Source organism: Parasteatoda tepidariorum, chromosome 5 (assembly GCF_982258835.1).
Source record: "Parasteatoda tepidariorum strain Cologne lab strain chromosome 5, Ptep-v5.0, whole genome shotgun sequence".
NCBI classification, from domain to species: domain Eukaryota; kingdom Metazoa; phylum Arthropoda; class Arachnida; order Araneae; family Theridiidae; genus Parasteatoda; species Parasteatoda tepidariorum.
In genome coordinates this window covers 61901225-61925389 of record NC_141759.1, presented here as the reverse complement: position 1 = coordinate 61925389, position 24165 = coordinate 61901225, and the positions used below count along the sequence as shown (strand labels likewise).

The window sequence follows — 24165 nt, the reverse complement described above, 5'->3', positions numbered from 1 at the left end:
AAATGTAATGAATAAACAATGGGTGTAAACAAAACTATGACAGAAACACTAAAATATGGATTGTCTACCCCTCAAAAACCGTCATCATGAATTAATCGAGGTGTAAACAAAATGTAATGAATAAACATGAGGTGTAAACAAAACTATGACAGAAACACTAAAATATGGATTGTCTACCCTTCAAAAACCGTCATCATGAATTAATCGAGGTGTAAACAAAATGTAATGAATAAACATGAGGTGTAAACAAAACTATGACAGAAACACTAAAATATGGATTGTCTACCCCTCAAAAACCTTCATCATGAATTAATCGAGGTGTAAACAAAATTTAATGAATAAACATGAGGTGTAAACAAAACAATGACAGAAACACTTAAATATGGATTGTAGAATGTCTACCCTTCAAAAAACGGTCAGCAAGAATTAATCGTTTATTTTCAGTGATGCTAAAGGGTTTCTCTGTGATTAAGAATTCATATTTTCCATTAATTTTAGAGTATTTTGGAAGGTCACTGTGAGGTCATAAATTAGCAATTTTATCGATAATTGTTAGCAGAAATCTTTTTTTAAGTTTCATTAGCACCTAAGACAGCATCAATACTTTTTCGAAAGCTTATGCTTTTATAATTTATACAAAAATAACATAACTTTTTTCTTAAAACGCTTATATAACCAACAGAAGAATGCGATTATAATATAGATTAGAGGGAAGGGGTTAGAGTAAAAGGATAAAATATTTTTTTTTATTTATCCCTCAAAAAAATTCCCTGAAAATTTCGATAAAATGGCATTGCTCTGTTACACATTCATTATTACAAGACGAAGCAAAATTGTTAAGCAGTAAAGTTTAAAAAAAAGTTTTTATGGTGGAAAAGTAACTTCTCAATTTTTACTTTAACCCTTTGGGGACGGGTGATTCATAAAAGCACTCGTACAAAATCAGAATCAGGATGCAAATAAATACAAAACGGTAACTTAAATGCAGGCGTTGTTAATTTGACAGGCTTACTATGCCTTTACTTTAATTAGTGTTAGTTTAATCATAGATATAATCAATGTTAGTTCAAAGTATAACTAAATAATTTTATTTTGAACTAAGTAATGGCGAATTAACACATTCAAACCAGGAAAAGTGAAAATACTGGTACGGGAAAAGAGAAAATGCTGGTAGAAGAACTATTTCAATATTAGATAATATTCGGTATAGAGTTAATCTATTCTCAACAATAACAATTCACTGTAAGGAAATCTATCACGGCGAAGAAGAAATTCAATATAAAAATTGCATCCGTTAAAAGCAATTGGTAGTTATGGATTTTTATTATTCCCGGAAAAAAACTAAAAAATGAAATTTATTTGTTACCAGATTTTACTCCGGTGAGCCGCCAAGATGAGAAAATCTAGCGTGACCCACCGGTGGGTCACCCCGGCGTGAACGTGTTAAATAAATCAAACAATTATAACCCCACCCACAAATAAATTGCTAAAGAACTACTTTGGTTACCAGTTTTATCTATTTACCCTGATTGATACGGTTTTATGCTGGCGCGTATTTGTGACAGTCTTCGCGAAAGGGTTAAGTGCAACTTTAGACTCTTTTTACTCATAGTTTTTGACAATAGTAGATATACTATGAAGGACTATATTACCCCGTGACGTAAGATATAGAGCTATTGCAGACAAATACAACTTTCTTTTAAAAAGAAATATTATTGAAAAGCAATACATTCAAATGAGCTTATCCATAATTCAAAATGGACATGAACGTTCAAGTGTTAATGAAAAAATAAAAGACGTGTGCAGTCATTCAATTACTACACAAGAACTTTAAATTTATTGCTAATTTTCTTACATGGAAATAGAATAGATAGATACTAGGAGGCTTTGCCCCCTGCTCGCTGGCGCTCGCCAACCCCCGGAACTGCTTTGGCAGTTCATTTCGGATTCCTTCGTAATCCGATGCTCGCTTTGCTCGCTCATTGGATACGTTCTTCAGGTCTAGCTTTTGTATACTTTTTTTAACACTGAAGTTCCGAAAACTTTTCACTGTGGAAAATTCTAAACCTGTGCATTTCAATATTAATTTGAAATTGCAAACAGTTCACATATTTTTCTTAATCACACTATTCTAAATTTCAGTTGTTGAGAAAAGTAACTGTTGTAAGTTTTGTTTTAAAGTCTTTCCCACCAGAGGGCTAAAACCATGTGTTGTAAAACAATATGAAATAGTACTGAACGCCGGATGTAAAGCATCGGCTTCGATGAAGATAATTTTGTGAGAATTGTTTTGATAATTCGGTGAGAATTCACCCGATTAGACATATGATATGCTCACTACGTGCTCTTGCGCGCCGAAGCCTATCAATTAAAACGTATTAGCGTTTTATATAATACTAGTGGGCTGTGCCCCCTGCTCGCTAACGCTCGCCAACCGCCGAAAATTGCTACGCAATCTTATATGGTTTGCTTCGCAAACCAAGCTCGCTTCACTCGCTACTAACTTAGGTACATTGCAAATGCACAAAATTTTAAGAATTCAAAACAATCATTCAAATCCATATAACAACTTTTTTTTTTAAAAAAAATTACATCTTTTTAGTAAATACTAAGTCATTAAAATAAATTTGAATTCAAATAAATGACATGTAATTCGTTAAACCTATTAGAAATGTGCTATAGTATAAAATCTTAAGATATAAATTTTTAAAACTGATATCTCTTTAAAAAGGTTAAAATTTTGGCTATAATTAAGTCTATTAAAAATTTAAATAAGAGAAATTGCAATGGAAAAACCCTGCATAAACAAAACATTGAATTTCGGAAGAAATCTCGTTTGGTGAGAATGCTCTCTCTTGTCAAAAAATACAAAATAAACTGACCTCAAATAAAACTCCAAGGACTTCGAATCAAATAATTAAGGAAACTACTATCACGTTTAATATAAAGGGAAGATTTATTAACTAAACAATAAAATTACAGCATTGCAGTTCCAAAAAATAAATCTCACACTCACTCAAAAAAACAATTTACCTTCTAATTAGTCACCATAGCAACCACAAAACTCTTCTCGTTACCATCTATAAACTGATATATGATAAATAAATTATTTAACAAAAAATACGATGCGCATAAGCACATAATATTTTACACTTTGGTTATTTCAGTTTCCGTTTTTAGAAGCGCTATATGCTGAGCCACCCAACCTAGATTTGGCATGTGACATTTTTAGCGGCAATTATTGGTTGATTTTCTAGCGTTGCCATTCGGAGAGTTGTAATGAGGCTTTTTTTTTATCGCCGTGTAAGAGTAATATATATATAGATATATTAGCCATATGATGCTCACTACGTGCTCTTGCGCACCGAAGCCTATCAATTAAAAGATGAAAACTGTTGCCAACGCGAGAAAAGAAATATCATCGGTTTTATTGATACATACGTATTAGCGTTTTATATAATATAGATAGATTGCTTTTGTGTGCTAGAACTGTATTATATGCTTATAAACGTTTTGTTCCAAATTGTAAGGATGAAAGATGGTGACGACGTACTAAAGGGAGACCGAATACAGATATTGGAACAGCCAAATGGTGCAGTTGCTCTCATCATTGAGGGTGCAACTCCAGAAGATTCTGGTAAATATGTTGTCATCGCAACTAACGATGAAGGAAAAACTAGAAGTTCCGCAATGGTGGCTGTTGTAGGTAATTAAATACTTGCAAATAATTTTCATTTTTTTTTTTGCAATGGAATCTAATAAAAAAGTGGTAGATTTGTAACCGATTAAGCGATGCACCTTGTTTTAACCCTTTCTAAGGCCGAGGAAAGTATACTTACCACCACTTTTTTAAAGTCCATGGGGAACTTTTTTACCACTTTTAATTTAGGTTTCCATTTGTTAATAACTTCAGCTTTCTTTAAGTGTGTTTGAATAAAATTAGTGGCCATTTGTTAGTTTAAAAAAACGTATAAAAGTTATAAAATACATAATTCATTTTGAAGTTTGTAGCCTTTATAAAATTTATTTAGTAAATATCGAAAAATAAAAGTCAATAAGTTCCTAAAAGGTCGTGATAAATATACTTACCACCAAAAAAATGGCATTAAAATTTAGTTTAATTTTTTTAAGCTAAATGAACTTTTTTTCTTGCATCAACTACTATTCTTTATATCAATTTCAATTCCAAAAATACTTTAATTTACCTTTACTAGAAATAAATGGCCCATTAAAGGGTTAAAAAATGAACCAAAAGCAATTTTTGAAATAAATTCCTAACGTTTTTGAGTTACGTCTATTGACAATAACGGACATGGCTTTACTTTCATACTTTATGACGATGCGTAGGCGATACTCTCAAAAGTAGTTTCTTCTTTGAAAGCCTGATACTTACAATTTATTTTCTAAAATAGGGTGCAACGCTGAATACGGTAAATTACAAGTAAATGAGCCACGAGGGCTCAGAGGATAGAGCGTCCGCATTTCAATGAGGGGAACCGAGTTCGAATACCAGCCATGGCTGGTCGATACGAATTCCGTATCTAGACACTTCTTACAGATGTAGGTGCATGTGGTACCTCTGCAATTAGCCTCAAACATAGCAGTGTATTGTTGGATTTTTCAATCACCTGCGACATATATATCAGAGATGACAAGTTTCTACGCTTTGTAAAAAAGTATTTTCTAATGGTAAAGAAATTTGAGTTATTTTCAGTCTAGTATTTTTAATTTTAAGTAATTTTTCCACCACTACATAACAAAAATTCAAAGTATCATATGAAATGCAACTTCATTACATCTGTCGTGAGGCCCAGCCGGGTACTCGAGCCACCCACCTGCCAATGATGAATGATTTGTTCCTCGTACTGACACCTTTCCGCTGATGATGGAGGATGTATTCCGAGTACTTCCACCTTCCCGCTGATGATGGAGAATGTGTTCCGGGTACTTCCACCTTCTCGCTGATGATGGAGGATGTGTTCCGGATACTTTCACTTTCCCGCTGATGATGGAGGATGTATTCCGGGTTCTTCCACCTTCTCGCTGATGATGGAGGATGTGTTCCGGGTACTCCCACCTTCCCATAGATGATGTTCTGTATACCAGTCGAGCCTCTTACCGTTATGATTTCTTCCTCTTTATTGTGTTTAGGAAGCAAGGATTGCGGAATGGAGAGCATCTGCGAATCGTAAACTGATCGACGTTTTTATGACAGAAATTCAAAATGTTTTCCGTCCAGGGCAAAGTGAACACGCTTTGCAAGCTAGCAGTAAAGCATGGATGTTGCGGAAAGTTCAAAGAACGTAATTTCTGTGGCCGTGATCGGTAAGGCTTGCTATCAAACTGTTTGCGGTCATTTTAGATCCTGTTTGTTCGTAGTAGCTATTGCAAGTAGGGGTCACTAAAGTTTTGCTGACAGTGGATAGGTTCAAGTTTGTAACGACGTCTAGTGATATTAACTGCCTCACTGAGAAAAGTAATAATCTAAACAGCTAGATGTTTTCTTCAAGCTAGGTACAGCAGACTTCATGATTGTTGACGACTCACAACTCCTATTCCTATGAAGATCTTGTGCTTTCCAGTTCTCCTGTTTCGTCCTCTGGACTTTAATGAGCAATGTGCTCACTTCTCCCCAATCTCAGTTCCCCTCAAAGTTTTTAATCTCACTTTCCCGGATTTCACGATGAATGATTAAAGGATCTCATCGGCCTGAGGAACGAAAATAAAATCCTTATAACTGCCTGACCTCATTTATCTCGTGGCCACTCTTTGAAATAGTGAGCGTAATTATTCTTATCCCACAAGTTGTACTATTTAGTTCGCTATCAATTTATTGAACAGTTGTCTTCTCTTGTATATAGTTGACTCATTATAATAAAAAATTGAGATAGTAAAATTCTACAAGGATATTCAGATATATCAAGGATATTCATTATTTTTCATTTCTGATTTAAAATCCTAGAGCAGAAATTGTTTTTTCTTAAATTCGAGAGGTAAAGTCATTTTCCCTGCACGCTGATAAGCCTTTCGACTAATTTACAAGAATAGCTTAAATATTAATTTGACGAATAGGATGATGTAATAAAAATATTCATAAAGATGATGTAATAAAAATAATAGTTTAGTGATGTGCTGAAGTTTTATTTCTCCTTGCCAAAATAAAGTTCGTAACATGTTTGATTTTTAAGTCTATTGAAGCAAGAAGAAAACTATATTTTTTAAAAATTCCTGTATATTATGAACTAAGCAATCGTTTTTAATTCCAATCGTTTTATTTTGGATGATAGGAGATGGATTCAGATTGCCAGAAATTGTTGATTCCTTAAAACCTGCCTCTTTTACTCAAGGAGAGTCTGGAAAATTAACTGCTAAAATTGATGGAGAACCCAAACCGGAAGTAAAATGGTAAGTTAATACTCAGAGAGCACATTTTTTATCCTGTGTTGTGTAGTTTTTAAATCATTTAGAGGGACTACTGCCATGAAAAATAAGGCGTAATATTTTTACTAGAATAATTCACTCAATCACTTTATTAATATTTATTATTTAAAAATATATAAATTTATTTTTTTTCGTTTTAATCTCCTTCTTCACTTCGCATAGTCAGTCAACAACTTAGTATTTATTTTTCTAGATCAATAATTATTGTGCGAAGGATGATAAGACATAAAAATAAAAGAAAATGTTAACCAATTTTTCATTTTATACAAACATCTGTGCAATTTCCCATTTAATATATTATTTTGATTTAAAATATTACATGAAAAAATATTGAACATAAATTATATATTTCCTCTGTAAATTTTTAAATTTGTACTTCGTAAAAAATGAACTTTTTGTCAATGATTTTTTTTTCAAAGAAAACGGAAAAAAAATTATTACTTATCATTATTTTGCAATAAACTCTTCTATAGAAAAGAAATTCTCCTAACTCACTCTTAATTATTTTTTCTAATCAGTTTCACTGTTCATGGTAAATCCTTGATTTTAAAAGATAATTCTTGAATTGATAATTCTTCATTTTGAAATATAATTCGTAAGCAGTCACTCTATAATGAACTGAAAAAGTAAATTTTAAGAAATATCTAAACTAAATTTTATTATGTGCTCTTAGGTTGAAAGACGGATCTCCACTCGAACCAAGTGACAGGATTCTAATGCACCAAGAACCTGATGGAACTGTGTCACTTGAGATTTTGAATATAAAACCTGAAGATGAGGGAAAATACACTCTTCTGGTTTCAAACATAGGTGGTGAAACAAGAAGTTCTGCTAAAGTTGAAGTGATTCGTAAGTATATTATTTTTATTTTTAAGTATTGTTTACAAAGATTTGCATTCTAATTTGTGTTCTACCACATAGTATACTGTAACACAAACTTTAAGCTAGTTCTAATACTTCTTATTTTTGTATTTGGTAAAAGGAATAGTTAAATACTTCGTGGAAGCCTCCAAGCTAGTCAAATTAACAGCCAAATCATTAAATTACTATTTCGATAATGACTTTTTAGCAGTGATTTCGGAAGATATTTGAATACATTTTTAAACAAAAATTATAAGAAAGCAAACAATTTAGATAATTAAGGTAATTAAAAGTACCTATTGAAAGGTACACGAATGATAAGTTAATAATTTGGAAAAGCTCCATACGATGAAACTTCTATTCTTTGGTTGGTTGTTATGCAATTCTCATTCTTTATAATTTACCCTACTTCCCTAACGAGTTCATATCCGATGTATTGAATCACCTTGTTTATTTTTTTTTAAACCACCATTTGAAAGTTACTTTCTGGATACCACTGTTATGTGGGTAGTAAAAAAGTCATAATAACAGACAAACTAAGAAAAATAACTGGCTCAAAAATTGAAATTTAAAAATAATTCAACCGATAATGCTCAGTTTTTCCGTATGTTCAATTAAATCTCACCAGATCTAACAAGGAAATTATATAAAGTAGAATTTTGGTATCAAACAAACCTTTTTAAATGAAGATAGGGTATAGTTTGTGCATAGTATGAATAAAGCAAAACAACGTGAATAAAGCACAAGTAAAGGTACAGATACCAGTTAGTCACTATTTTGCAACATTTTAATGCATATTTACAGAAATGGCAGTTTTGAAATCTCTATAATATTTAAGTCAATTCAACATACAATGATATAATAATACCTTCATTATATTTTGCGACCGACCCAATTTTGGGTTTACAACTACTAATGCTCAACTTCCGTAGCCTTGTAACTTTGAACACGATCTAGAAGACAAGGGAACTCATGGATCAAGTATTGGAAGAAATTTGCCTTCGTGGAAAACTTTTTTTCCTCTCTCTGTAACTATGCGTTACAGAGAGAGGAAAATCACAAAAACTTTCCAAGGTTGTCCCGGTGACAAGGGGATTCTAACCCAAGATACGTTTACCACTGAGGTTATTTTCAGTCAGCACTGTGGTCAGTGCGAGCCGGGAGCAGAATTAGCAAAAATCAGACATCCTTTGGATTTGAACCTGGATCCCCTCACTGGGAGGCGAGAGCTTTATTCCCTAAGCTACCACGGCTAAATATACAAGGGTTGATCAAAGCAATGCATCACAACTGATGATTTTTTTTATCAAACTATATGTACTAGACGGGCTAATGGGCATTTAGTTTAAAGTTTTGTTTTATAACCGTTGTTGAACAGCCGGTCCTATTTTGGGTTTACAACTATTAATATTCAACTCCGTAGCCTTGTAATTTTGAACCCAATCCAGAAGAAAAGGGAACTCCTGGATCAAGTATTAGAAGAAATTTTCCTTCATGGAGGGCTTTGTGATGGAACTAATCCGCATTTGCCTTACACAAAGAGGAAAACCATCCACAGTTTGCCTGATGGCATGGAGACTCTAACACATGATCCGTCAGCACTGTGGTCAGTGCGACCCAGATGCGGAATTCGTATCAACCAGTCATACCTGAGATTCGAATCCGGTTTACCTCATTTGAAGACGAACGCCCTATCCCCTGAGCCACCACGACTCATTATAATACATTTATTGCGAAATGAAATGCTATTTTAATGCCATGTTCTAATATTTGTTATAAATTAGTTTGACCTTTTTTTCAGAACCACCTCTTTTTATTAAACCATTGAATTCAGTAACGGGAGTTGTAGATTGCCCAGCCAAACTTGAATGCAAAGTTACTGGTGAACCAATGCCTGAAATTAAGTGGTTAGTGCAATATTTGTACATTTTTTCTTCTTGATTTGAGTCTGCTTATCTTAACTAAATTAAACTTAAAAATAAATCCATATTGCGTTTTTTATAAAATCTTTTACTGATCACAATGTCATAAAACTATTTTGAATTCTCACTTTTTTTAAAGATTTAAAAGTGTTGAATCAGTTTCTGTTAAAATAGTTCGAAATTTTTTTTACCATTACAATTTTCTTCTCTATATCTATAATATTTCTCAAATGCTAAAAGAATGTTTTATATCAGGACCAAAGACGGAAACGAAGTTACTGATGATGAACCAAGCATCCGAAAACATCATCTTCCAAATGGAGAAGTTGCTCTAATATTTGACAAAACTAGTCCAGACCACGCAGGAAAATATGCTTGCACGGCTGTTAATAAACATGGCGAAAAAACTTCAGAAGCTCCTCTAACTATAATCAGTAAGCAATTTTTTTTTTCCTAATATAATTTTTCAGATTATTTGAAGAAAAACTTGATAATAATGAATCGTATCTATAAGTAAGAGGTCGTATTTTTAATATTCGATTTCTTAGGAACTATTCGACTGATTTTGTACAAATTTTGTATTTGCCATGTAAAATTGCCATGTAAAATTTTGCTACGTAAAATTGCTTTAATTAAAATGATGTAAAAAAATTCATACCTTACAATTCAAAATTTTTTTGATTTTTATTAAATAAAATAATGAAAAACAATAAGTATACTTAAAAGTTATTTTAGGAATATTATATTCTTTTTCATTATATTATTATTATTAATATTTATTTTTAAAAATATTTATTATTTATCAATTAATTATTAATAATAATTCTCCTTAAAGTTATTTTTCGCACGGATTTATCTTTGGATAAACGAATTTTATAATTGTGTGCAAAAGTATTTAAATTCGCTTTAAAAAAAAATTCTCGATCTCAAGATAAAACGAAATACGCAAAAAGAAAAATTTACATTAACTCTTTATAAGGCCGTTGTAAATATACTTACCACCACTTTTTAAAGTTCACCACTTTTAATTTAGGTTTCCATTTGTTTATAACTTCAGCTTTCTTTATGTGCGTTTGAATAAAATTAGTAACCATTTGTTAGTTTAAAAAAACGTATAAAAGTTATAAAATACATAATTCCTTTTGAAGTTTGTTACCTTTATAAAACTTATTTTATAAATATCGAAAAGTAAAAGTCAATAAGTTTCTAATAGGTCGTGGTGAATATACTTACCACCAAAAAAAGGGCATTAAAATTTAGATTAATTTTTTATAACCTAAATGAATTTTTTTTCTTATATCAATTACTATTCTTAGATCAATTTCAATTCCAAAAGTACTTTAATTTACCTTTACAAGAAATAAATGGCCCATTAAAGGGTTCAAATTTGAACCGCTTTTCTGTCCTAGTTCAGGAAACAGATACAGTCAAACCTCGATATCTCGAACTTGAAGGGAGAGGAGAAAAAATTCGAGATACCAAAAATTCGAATTATCGAAAATCGCATGTTGCCGATGGTAAAATAAAGAAAAATGCTCTTTACATACCTTATTTACTATTCCATATTTATTCAAAAAACACTTAAAAAGATTCAATTGTTGTTTGCTTTAGAGATGTGTAAGAAAGTTTGTCTATAACACTTTCTAAGTTGACTATAACTTTAAATGTCTTCTCTGACATATTCAGCTGCCTCTCAATAAATCTCCTTACAGTGTCCACTGCCGAAAGTGCTTATTTGAGAATTGGTTATGATTATAAAAATCGTTTTTCTATTCTTAATTTTTTTTCTGGAATATTTTTTTTATTTTCAGAAAAGAAATCTACACTATTTATGAAAAAATATTCAAGTTATCGAGGGATTAGAAAAAAAAAATTCGAAAAATCAAGTTTTTTTAAACATAGAGTGCATAGGAAATTTGAAGGGAATTTTTTTTTCTTCGATACATCGAAAAATTCGTGAAATCGAGGCTCGAGTTAGCGAGGTTCGACTGTACTTATTTTCTCTAAACTTTAAATTTAATTGCAAAATTATCAATAGTTTGCCCGATTGGCTAAAAATCAATAAATCGGTGTGTTTTTTTTCTTTTGCTAATTGTTAGACCTTTTAAACTGAAATGTTTATACGAGTGTCTGTTAACTTTGTACTCGAACTACTAGAGATAGTAATTTGAAAATATGTGTTGAAGAAATTTGTAACAAATTCTGAAGCTTGGTTGGGATGAATGTCTCGTTTCCTGAGTAAGAAGCCAATCGTACTTTTGTCTCCTTCCGCTTTTTTAAGTAATATTTCAAATCGTCAGGCAATTTTTGGGGACTCTTAATAGTATGTATAAAATATGGCACAATGCGAGGCGTGAAATTTGTGGCAGATAAATCATTTTGTATTTAATCCCTTCCATTCATGTTGAGCATTTTATTTCATTACAAATTTATCATTTGCTTGGAATTATGTTAATTATTTTTTTTTCTTAGACAGAGAAATTGAGGGAGAGTCAAAGAAAGCTCCCGCTTTTGTAACTCCACTCACTGACCTGAAGGTGCAAGAAGGAGACAATTTCAAACTGGAGGCGACTACATCTGGAAACCCTCTTCCTGACGTCCATTGGTTTTTAGATGGCCAGCCTATTTCATGCTCTGACACCATTTTACCATCTTTCGACGGAAAAAAGGTAACTCAAACTAAATTACTTTCCATACAATCTTGGGTTCAAATTATTTATTCAGTCAGCTGTAGGTAAACACTAAAAACCACTACTTCTTTGGGTTGTCGGCTTAGTTACAGAACGCAGTGGGTCATATTTGCGTACCCACTATGTTATGGGATTGAGTGTGTACGCACACTTGAAGTATCAGAAAGTTTTCAGGTTAAATATTAAGCGCTTATTAACCACATCACAAATATATATATACGCTACATGCAAAATAATAAGATTAATAGAGAGTTAGGATTGCACGTCCTTTTGCAATGAGTTTTAGCAGAGAAAGTTCTGTTCGTGTTCCGTTCGGATCTCACCAGAGAAATAAATTAGCCACACCATTAACGTGTAGTGATTGGCTAGATTTAATTTGAGAAATTAGATTATTGGATTAGAATTTTGATAGACAGATTTAAGTTTGAGTTCCCAATTCTGGGTTTCAGTTTCAATTCAAAAGTTTCACTTCGTGAAAATTGTGATTGACAAATAAAGAAAAGTGAAAGTAATTATGGATCACCACAATGTAAACCACTGCTTATTTTATTTTTAAAATAGTTAACCAAACTCTGCGCTATTTTATTAGTCCTTTGAAGTAAAAAAGGTAGTAAAATTTACTGTCTTTTAATACTTAAAAGTTGAAAAAATATTTTATGGATTCCTTGAAAGAATGTAATAAAATTAATCTGGAAAAAATTGAGTTAATGAGATTTATTCCAGTTAACGGAATAAATTAAATGAAGGGAATTGTTCGTTATAAATGTTTAAATGTTCATTGATACTCAAAAAATAAATTTATTTAACTTTCTCTTACTAGTACCAACAGTAAAATTATAGTTCAAACTAGTAGAAAATGAAAAAATAAAAGTTCTCACTCCAACAAACTGTTAATTTCCGTACTCATTCTAAGTTAAAAGTTGTATAACTCCTCAAGTCACTTTTGTAGAGAAAAAAAAGAGGAGAGCTTCTTACATGATCCATCAGGAATTACTTTACCCACTGGGGTAAATTTACCCATTTTCTGAAGAAATAAAATAAATTTAAAAAAAAAGTTTAGGCAGCAAAGAATAGTTACTTATCGGTCTTTAGCACGTCCGGTTAAAACTTTTTTTATGCTCGATTTTTGACAATTTTCAATGTATTCTTAATTAATGTGCAGCAGTCAATACTTAGATGAATTTTGAATTTTGTTATTCTGATTTTTAATTACTTTCCTTTGATTAGATTTGCATCGATCATCCAACTTATGAATTTTGATCCAAAAGTTGATGCAGCACTTTAATGATGTAATGCTGGAATTTTATAGTGATTCCTAACTTTATATGAGCCGTAATTTTAAATTCAGTTAATGACTCTATATGCAATTTTATTTTTAATGGTACCACTGTACTTTTAAAAAGTTATTCTTAAAATCAGCTCTAACTGTAATTTTTATCTCTTGATAATTGATCTTGATCATTTTTGATATAGTCCATGACTTATGACTTGACAAATACACTTCTTATAAAAATTAAAAGTTATGAGCCAATATTATTCTATGCTTTTTCAATGTTTTGAAATTTAACTACTCAATATTTCATTTATCTTACGCTAATTTGATTCAGAATAGCTAACGTAAAAGTATACCTACAAAGAGGGTATCGACGTTTATCGCTTACTGACGCCAGAATAAAATATTATTTAATAAATGCTAAAAGAATAATGTACACTTACCCTCTCTGTTGCCTTTATGGTGCTTTTAATTCTTTTCTTTGCCAAATTTTAACTATGTTTTTTTTTATTTAAAAAAATATACTAAAGATATGAACCAAATTTTCTGATAATGTTGTGTTTCAATAAAAATGTCACTTGAATTATTGTATCGATTATAGAGAACTTTTCTCAAAATAAAAAAATAAAAAATTCTACCATTTTTATCAATTTTCTGTTACAGGCGGCATTAACGGTGTATAGATGCAATCCTCGGCATGAAGGAGTGTACGAATGCAAAGTCTCAAACATTTTAGGAGATGCAAGCTCCAGAGCAAAAGTTAAAGTTACAGCTTATATGGCCCCTCACTTCATCGAACGACTGTGCGATACACAAGTAAGTAGTTTAAAAATAAATAAAAACGGCTCTGAATTGACTGTGTGAGAATGACTGTTTCCGTTTTTCCATTTTAGTGCACAACGAACGAACCAATGAAATTGACCTGCCGCGTAGAAGGCATTCCCGAACCTGATGTTGAATGGTACTTCAACAGGGATAAACTGACCTCTGGGGTCAAGTATTCAATCCTCAAGGAAGGAGATAAGTGTATTCTTACATTGCCACATCCCCGTATCAACGATTCCGGTATCTATGAATGCCGTGCCAAAAATCTGGTAGGAAAAGATTCGTGCAAATCAAATGTTGGAGTCAGGTAGTTATGCTCAATAAGTTCTAAAAGTTTTTATTTAACGGTTTAGTTTTTGTTAACCTATTAAACTTTTTAGGAACGACGAGATAAAAACTGTCTCTATTTCTTGTGTCAATAAACCATTAAAATTATAGTAGTTTTTATCTAGTAACGGCACTATTTTTTATCGACCACTGTAAGACCATTCTGGCCAAACGGTCTCTTCGGTCCGTCAAGTGCCCTGTAAGGAAGGTAACGGGATTAAATCCCGTCATAACCTGTAATTCGTCTTTGTGATGTCATCTAGTTCGTGTAATGTGCTCTTTCACTTTACAAAAAGTTATAACACGAAATATACACGGAGAAAGAAGGCTAGCTTCCACATACATAATGTAAACCGGCTTCTCGAGAACCCTGTTTAACAATTTGACGGACAACGGCTACGGATATTCTTTCATAAAACTGATTTACACCCAGCTCACTTCCCAACCACTATTGAGATTGGGAAAAAAAGAACTGTTAACACTTTACCGACCGGCCGTCGATTAATCGACGTTTTGTTCTCAGCGCATACCGACCGGCCGTCGATTAATCGACGTTTTGTTCTCATCGTATACCGACCGGCCGTAGATTATTCAGCGTTTGCTCCCCAGCGCTTACCGACCGGTCGTCGATTAATCGACTTTTGACCGATCTGTGGTGACTACGTTTTCCACCAATTCAGCATGCAGGGATGCCAACTGCTCCGCTTTCTGGAAAAGTTTTAATAAAGTGGTAGCAAATTATATAGTAGAGTTCGTAAGAGAAGGATAGTTACGCCCACTTATTAATATAGTATCCAGCAGAATATTGCTGCAACGTTGCATTTCACATGATACTTATAATTTTTGATATTTAGTGGTGAAAAAATGACTTAAACTGAAAAATACTAAATTAAATAAAATACTACGGACGATCTGCAGCTGAACGGGCGGTGAAAGGGCATAGTATGTTCGAACCGCTACCGGTCGGTAAAGTGTTAAGTATTTTTCTTTATAGTTGGTCTATCGCTGCATTTCCGCATGATTTATAACCATTACTGTATTACTAATAAAGATATTTCTTGGAAAATTCATTTTTGTCATCGGTGTATATCTACAAGCACATTTTGAGTTAGAACGAAAGAATAAAATGCGATATAAGAATAAATACAGGGATACCAACTGCTCCGCTCTCCGGAATAGTTTTAATAAAGTGGTAGCAAATTATATAGTAAAATTCATTAAAGAAGTATAGTTACGCCGACTTTACAAATAGAGTAATCAGTAGAGGGATGCTTTAAAGTTGCATTTCAGATGATACTTATAATTTCTGATATTTAGTGGTGCGAAAATTACTTAAAATGAAAAATACTAAACTAAAAGTAACTTAAATTTTGCTACCACTAGAAAATACTATTTTACAAAGCGGAGCAAGTTGGCATCTCTGTAAATATAGGGGTATCCGCGATCTGGGAAATATGGTGCCAATAGTTTGATCAGGTCATACGTTTGGACCCCTTAATGTTAATTTTACATTTTGAGTATTTCGCTATAACTCGACAATTTTTAGGTAAATCTATATTATATAAAACGCTAATACGTATGTATCAATAAAACCGATGATATTTCTTTTCTCGCGTTGGCAACAGTTTTCATTTTTAATTGATAGGATTCGGCGCGCAAGAACACGTAGTGAGCATCATATGGCTAATCTATATTATATAAAACGATAATACGTTTTAATTTATAGGCTTCGGCGCGCAAGAGCACGTAGTGAGCATCATATGTCTAATCGGGTGAATTCTCACCGAATTATCAAAAGAATTCTCACAAAAATATCTTCATCGAAGCCGATGCTTTACATCCGGCTTTCAGTACTATTTCATATTGTTTTACAACACATGGTTTTAGCCCTCTGGTGGGAAAGACTTTAAAACAAAACTTACAACAGTTACTTTTCTCAACTACTGAAATTTAGAATAGTGTGATTAAGAAAAATATGCGAACTGTTTTCAATTTTAAATTAATACAGAGATGCCAACTTGCTCCGGACAGCAAATATATTTTTTAAAGTGGTAGTTTATCAATTGTGATTCTTTGTTAAATAAATTCAATTTAGTCGATTTTTATCCACCACTATTTCTAAATATTTCATAGGCTTATATAATTCACAATCTTATAGAGCTTATGTCATGCGAGTCAAGGTAGTCACTTTGGAATCTTAACTTGCCAAACGGATGTCGCCCATTTGATGTTCCTGACGAGGAAAAATTTTGATGTTTTGAGTTATTGATGTTTAATCCTTTTGGTGAGTAGTTCTTAATAATTCTCTCGAAATTATGTCTGGACGTGGCAAAGTTTGAAGCTCGCAGTTTAATGTAAAGTACAAAAATTAAGTTTATTCAATTCAATTTTTAAAGTACTGCAAAATGAGTCTTCGACGTTGCGGACGTGGTGGAAAGACAAGCACGCCTACCGGGCGTCAAAACCACAGTGACTCTACGACGGATGAGGAATCCACAGAATTCGACAACAAAATCAAATCACGCAATATGGCTACATATCAAAATCATCCACGTGGCGGAAAATGGCAAACCGAAAAGACTTCGCGAGAACCAACGGTAAATGTGGAAAGCTTGAGTCCAGGTGAACGAAAGTTATATGAAGAATGGATGGAAATGATAAGGGTGACCAACGAAGAAATTGAAACAACAGCGAAAGTGCTCCAGGATTGCTCGCAACTCAAAACTCAACTTATGGAAACTCAAGATGCAGGCCAAATGTTAGAACAGAAGAGCGAAATGACAACCGATACAGAAAATACAGCTAAAAATAATGCAGAGCCCCCTACGAAAAAGCGAAAAAGGAAGAAGAAAAAGCAAAACAAAGCCAAAAATATTGAGGATACGCAAATCATGATTACAGAAAGTACCTCTTCTTCACCAATAGATGCCGCCATCTCCTTGCCACTACCAGATGCAACAGTCAACTCCTACATAGCTCCACCCATAGAGGATGCGATTGAAGACGGAGCTCTGCCCACATCTTCAGAAACCGTTCAAACAGTCACGCACATAAAAGTTCTGGCACGTGGACTTCCAGAGGGTTTCCCTACAGATAATATTTACCTTGATTTGGACAAGAAAGGCATTAAATCACAGAAAGTTATCCAGTTCAAGAGAAAAGTGGGCGAGGCCTATCGGCTCCTCCCACTTTTTCTCATAATACTCATAGAATCCGAAAATAACCGACAAATCTACTCAATCACCAGCATATGCGATGTCCCGGTGAAAATAGAAAGGTTCCGTGGAGGGAACAGTCCAACTCAATGTTTCAAATGCCAAAACTTTGGTCACACTCAAAGAAATTGCTGTTCTCCTCCCAGATGTGTTAAATGTGCCGCGGGTCACCGATCCTATTTGTGCCATAAGGACATCAACATACCTCCAAAATGCTGTAACTGTGGGGAAGCACACACTGCTAACTACACGGGATGCAGCTTCCGTCCCCCTAGGAGGGGCCATCGTGTCACTCCAGCTATAGTTCCCACTTCAAAAGCAGGCAAAGCTCATAGACTGGTCTCAATTTTAAAAGAACTACAAGAACTATTAAAAGACAGAGAAGTTTTCCAACTACTGCAAACAATCATGTCCACTTCTGAACAATGTCTCCCTCTGACTTGTTTTCACTCAACATAGAACTCTATTCTACTGAACTTATGAACTGGTAAATTCAACACTAAATTTAATACTGCTTATTGCCACGTTAGATAAGGAAACTAACTAGATAAGGAAACCACTAAGAAAATGCAAAACTTATGCTAAAACTTCATGATTTTGTTTCATTTCACATTTGTCTTACAAATCACGTAATTCTAACTCAATTCAATGCTAAAATGTCAATTGTATTTGTATATATCTTGATTCTATTCATATCTATATCACAACTTATGACTGCATCAAATTTAAACTCCATTCAATGCTAAAATTTCAATTGTACTTGTTTATATTTTAAATTAATTCACTTTTAAAACACAACTTATGATTGCATCAAATTTAATCCCATTCAATACTTCAATATCAATTGTGCTTTTTATATTCATGAAAATTTCTGATTATTTTATAAATCATGACTCATATTAAATATCAATTCATCTTTAATTTATCAAGCAAATTTGCTTGATCTTCTGTTCTGCTACCTTAATGCTGCATAATTCAAAATGTTTTTAATTCAACTTGTAAATACTTCATGATGGATGGGTTAGGGGCCGCTGCGCGGCCCAGGCACCCAATTTTGGATTAATAAAGTAAAGTAAGCTTATGTCATGCTATATTTTTTAAAAAGCAAGCAAAAATAGTCAAATATTTGCAAAACTTACTTTGTAGTTTATTACCGCTTTTTTAATTATTTTGGCGTGTCCGGAGCAGTTGGTATCTCTGTTAATATTGAAATGCACAGGTTTAGAATTTTCTACAGTGAAAAGTTTTCGGAACTTCAGTGCTCAAAAAGGTATAAAAAAGCTAGACGTTAAGAACGTATCCAATGAGCGAGCATCGGATTGCGAAGCAATCCGAAATGAACTGAGAAAGCAATTTCGGGGTTGGCGAGCGCCAGCGAGCAGGGGGCGAAACCTCCTAGTTTAAAAAAAAATTGCAAAAAATTTTGCACAATTATAATTATAATTCCATGCAAAAAATAACTTTTAGTAAATATTTATTATTTTTAGAATATTTATTATTTTAACAATCCAAATCTGAATTTAAAAAAAAGGAATGTTTATTCAGAGAAAGTACGCTTTTGTGCCTGATTTCGTAACTTAAAATATTGTCTGTTTAATTAGCACATTTAAGGTCCTCACCTCAAACCATTAAAATTGAGTCCTGAAACGTGAAGATCTGATCATTAGATCAAAAGCTGTTCAAGGTGGTCCAATTTTTTGCCTACAGTACAACATGTATTCTATGCAACCTGCAAATGTCATTATTGTATGTGTGCCTCCATATACCGTTACTGTTCACTGCAGCCAGAATCCTTCTCAAAAATTAATTTTTCTACTGAAACTATTTTGTTGAACCATTACTTAACTCTTCTCATAAATTATTAAATCGATATAATTTTTATAAGTAAAATAAATTTTCTTGTTATTAAAATTTTAAATTCATTCACAGCTCAGCTGCCTCTGAAGGTGAACCTGCAATGTTCCTGAAGAAGTTGAAAGACACTTCTGTTCTTAATGGAATGACTGCAAAACTGACTGCGTGTATTTGTGGTACTCCAAAACCTGAAGTTAAATGGTATAATTTCCATTTTAAATTACTTTTTTATTACTTTCTTTTTTAAAACTAAGTTTTTTACTGCTTTTATCTCCTTTAGCGTAGCATTCCACTAAACTGTGAAAACCTCTAAAAATACAGAGAGAAATCAATAATCTCTGTTAAGTTATGTAAGCATTTGATGAAATCCATATAACCAAATTTCTCGTTCATAGTTAAGGAAGATACCTATTTTTCCCTGTTCCATCTTTCTAAAAGAACTCTTTTGAAGATATTTCAACGCATTGTTATTTAATTCACGGGCCTTATTATTGTAGTTGGTTGAGTCTTTTAGTCTTTATGACTGAATATATCTTCGGACGGGCATCAACTCCCCTTGCTGAAAATATGGTTTCTGATCCATTTGTGTTTTTGCAAATCGTGTCTAAGTGATTCTAATTCCAACCTAATATTATGCCCTCCATGTTTTCAGAACTTTAAAAGACTTAATGTCTAAGAACTGGGAAGTAATTTACAGAGTTTCACTGACTCTATTTTTTTTTTTTTTTTTTTGAATTACTTCATCTCTTTCTGTCCATTTACAGAAATTGTCCACCTTCAGCTTTTGTTTCTTGTTACGAATCTCCTGATAAACGATCTACAGTAAGTTCTCATGTAAAAGAATTTTACGGTGTACTGTGAGATAAATCTGAGTTATGGAATGCAAGTACACGTAATTAACTACAGCATTAAATAAATAAACTGATAATAAAATGAAGAAAAGAATTAAAAATACTTCTCTACATTATGCCCTTTTAAATTGATTAAATTTTTTCTAGATATTTTCCCTTAAAATTGTTAAAGGATTTTCCAATAATTACGAATGCTTTAAATTTATCGTCGTTTTATATTAGTCTAAGCGTTAAATGAAAGTGTTAATTATTTGATAATATGTAGTGTATTATGGTTATAGGTAGCGTATTGGTGGTCAGTAATGTGTTGAATCACAAGAATTAAAGAAAATGATAATTTGATTTGCTATTTTATTATGATTGGAAAAAATCTTCCGCAAAAAGCCTTTATGTTGGAAACTATTATGATTAAAAGTATGAAAATAACAAATTTTGTTAGGTTCAAGGATGGAAATCAGCTCTCTGAAAATCCGAGATTGGTATTAGAAGCAGATCCAAATGGTGTTATTCGTCTCATAATTAGAAGTGCACAAAAAGCGGATATGGGAACATATAGGGTCTCCATTGAAAACAAATTTGGAAGCGATACGTGTACAGCTGTTCTCGGAATCGAAGGTATATTTTCTTTTATGCTATATTTTATTCTCTTAGTATTATGTTATCATGTAAAGTTATCATGTTATACATCATGCATTAAAAATCCACACAATATTTAAAAACGTAGTGAAATACAAGTTAAGTATTCAAAGATGTTATGATTTTTCCAGCTCTGGCAATGACCACCACGTATTTTTTGTTCCGTTGTGTGATTTAAAAATATTTTTAAATTGAATTTAGTGAACCAAAAAAATAGTCAAGCTAACATTTTGCTATCATTTCACGCTAACATCATTCATATCGGACTCCATTAATAATATTATTTAGATTTAACATGATAAGCAAATGAATTTGCAAAACGTGTGGTTGGGTGAATTGCAAGGTAAATAAATAAAATAAAGCTTCCAAAAACTTTAAAAAATAAGGTCTAGAAACCTAACGCACCAGATCTAAGTAAGATAGAGCAAAAGAAGGTGTAAAACGATCTAACATTAGGAGGTAAAAGCAACCATGCATACTGATGCTCTTCATGATGTTTATTCATTATTATACCATGGGTGAGAAAAACTTATCAATATCAGTTCACATTTTTCATGCAAACTGAAGATCATCTCGCATTTTTCATACAAACTGCGGATCATCTCACATTTTTCATACAAACTGCGGATCATCTCAAATTTTTCATGCAAACTGCGGATCATCTCACATTTTTCATGCAAACTGCGGATCATCTCAAATTTTTCATACAAGCTGCGGATCATCTCACATTTTTCATGCAAACTGCGGATCATCTCACATTTTTCATGCAAACTGCGGATCACCTCACATTTTTCATGCAAACTGCGGATCATCTCACATTTTTCTTGCAAACTGCGGATCATCTCACATTTTTCATACAAACACTGCGGCAAACTGCGGATCATCTCACATTTTTCATGCAAACTGCGGATCATCTCACATTTTTCATACAAACACTGCGGATCATCTCACATTTTTCATGCAAACTAAGGATCATCTCACATTTTTCATACAAACACTGCTGATCATCTCCAGTTTATTCATAAAAACTGCGGATCAATCTCACATTTTTCATATAAACTGCGGATCATCTCACATTTTTCATGCAAACTGCGGAAGTGTTACAATATAATACTACTAATCAATCCACATTGTCAGGCAAAATTAACAATGAGTGTTTGCTCATAGTGCCACATCATGGTTTCGTGCGAAATGCTCTGCAAAGTCAAACATTTCCAGCGACAGCCTATTGTAGGCCATGGGGGTCATGGAGGTTAAGGCTCTACACTTCCACTATCAATAACATATGACTATGGCATTGGGGTTAGTATTGGCATGGTATTTTCATTACCCCTTCTACTTCCCAGACAGGCTGGTTCCCATCTATCTGAAGCGGGGTAGGCTTCAAGGCCGAAGATGGGAATCAAACTCAGTTCTTCACAATTGCGGTTCGGTGCCTTAAGGGGGGTCAGGACCCTTTAACGCCTTAAACGATACAATGAAATACCATATTTTCGACACACTGTAACTATCTTTGAATTTATCCTAAAGCTATGAAATTTTTTTTATCATTTACTAGCACTATTATCAATATAATTAAATAGCTAAATTCAAAAAAAATCATTCATAAAAAAAATACAGACTTTTTTTAATATAGTGAAATTTTTTTATTTTCGAAAAAGTGAGTTTCATTGCGCGCAAAGCGTACGAGTCAAATATCATCAAAATAATGTCAAACCAATTTTAAATTAAAGTTATAATTACCCTAAACCTGTGTTACCTAATATTATTTTGATATACATATATTTTAATTTTCTAAAAATTAAAAAAGTTTAAGTTTTTCAAATTTCTATATTTTTGGCACATTACACAATTATTTAAAAAAATTTTAAGAGAGTAATGGTTTTTATAGTAGGTACCAGTTGTAGCAAACCATATCATAAAACTTTTCCTAAAGTTTCGTACAATTCTATCAATTAGTTCTTTGTACGCAGTGCGCACAAGTTCAACATATCACATTTTGAGAAAAATGACTTTAAAGTTAAAAATTTGTTTTTTTCGAATACCACTCAATATATTTTTCTAAAAATGCCTAAATAAATAAAATAAATCATTTTACAATACCTACATACAACTTAAACAGTAATACATTAACTAAATTTGACTTATAAACAAAATAAAGTAACATTTCACAACGACTTGTCACATAACGAGCATCGAGTCAAATAGTAATCAACTTTTCAAACATTAGAAATGATTGATACAAAAACCAAACCAACCTAAATGATAGATTTTTGAGATTTATAAAAATCTAAAAGATGATGTTTTAAAATAAATTTTCAAAAGCAAACAAAAGATTTTCAAATTAGTAACTTTTAAAAAATTGTTTATAAAAATGACCACAAAGTTAAAATTTTGATTATTATAACAATATCCATTTTTATGTTTATCTAGAAATCCTAAGTAACCTCAAAGACATAGATATAAAGGAATAAATTTCTTACATTTTATTATTTTATAATAAAATCAATATAAAAAAAAACATTTAAAAATTAAAAGCCACCAGAAATATACATATCCCCCCCTTCACTTTTTTTCATTCTCTCATTTTCACAAATCTTTTTTTGTCGTTTCACTCTACGAGCTACAATAGACTGTTCACTAGCTCGCTTTTCAGCTTTTGTTACGCGGAGTTTATCTTGAGCATGAAAGTTTTGCTTTGCTTTTTTGTTGATTTGTAGCTCCAACAGTTTCATAATAGACATCAAAGACTTTTTTCCATCGTTAAAAACACAAACACCCATACATGCAGCTATTTCGGCAACATTTTTGCCAGCACTAGCAAATTTAGGGCAAAACTTCCATATGAGTGAGTTCAACGACTCATTTGGGTTTTGGGTCTTACCCCCCAAACATCTTTTCAAAAGAGACGGATGAGACAGATCCTTAAATATTGGCTTTATTGCCTCCATAACAACTTTAGCAACCAGCATTGGGTGCTTATACTCATGCACTTTGTTGTTATGCACAGCTTTATTATAGCTGCACCAACTATTTTCGCCTTTCGGACAAAACCAGTGCATCGGCTCTTTATCCGTGCTGCAAGTATGAGCCCATATGGCCCAAATCGCTGTTCGCATGTTGACTGAGTTATTGCTGTTTTGGCGAATTGCATTGCCATAATAACTTGTAATTCTATTTATTGTTACGTCTGTCAGTCTTCCCCGACCACCTATCGTCTTACCATCTGAAAGCCTTTTTTTGCCATATGAAGTTTTGAGTTTTCGCAAA

At 32.7% G+C, this 24165-nt stretch overlaps 1 protein-coding gene across 4 annotated transcripts in view; it reads left to right on the top strand.

Annotated features, from left to right (window-relative positions):
- The window catches only part of LOC107440440 (protein Obscurin), a 276955-nt gene that overhangs the window by 182710 nt on the left and 70080 nt on the right, over nt 1-24165 (top strand). For all 4 annotated transcript variants that reach the window (XM_087164070.1, XM_087164068.1, XM_087164071.1 and 1 more), the window contains 10 exons: nt 3531-3706; nt 6288-6405; nt 7115-7290; nt 9104-9209; nt 9480-9658; nt 11697-11893; nt 13851-14003; nt 14081-14319; nt 19484-19609; nt 20699-20874. In XM_087164070.1, the coding sequence (XP_087020196.1) occupies nt 3531-3706; nt 6288-6405; nt 7115-7290; nt 9104-9209; nt 9480-9658; nt 11697-11893; nt 13851-14003; nt 14081-14319; nt 19484-19609; nt 20699-20874 (1646 nt within the window). The remainder of the gene's footprint in view (nt 1-3530; nt 3707-6287; nt 6406-7114; nt 7291-9103; nt 9210-9479; nt 9659-11696; nt 11894-13850; nt 14004-14080; nt 14320-19483; nt 19610-20698; nt 20875-24165) is intronic.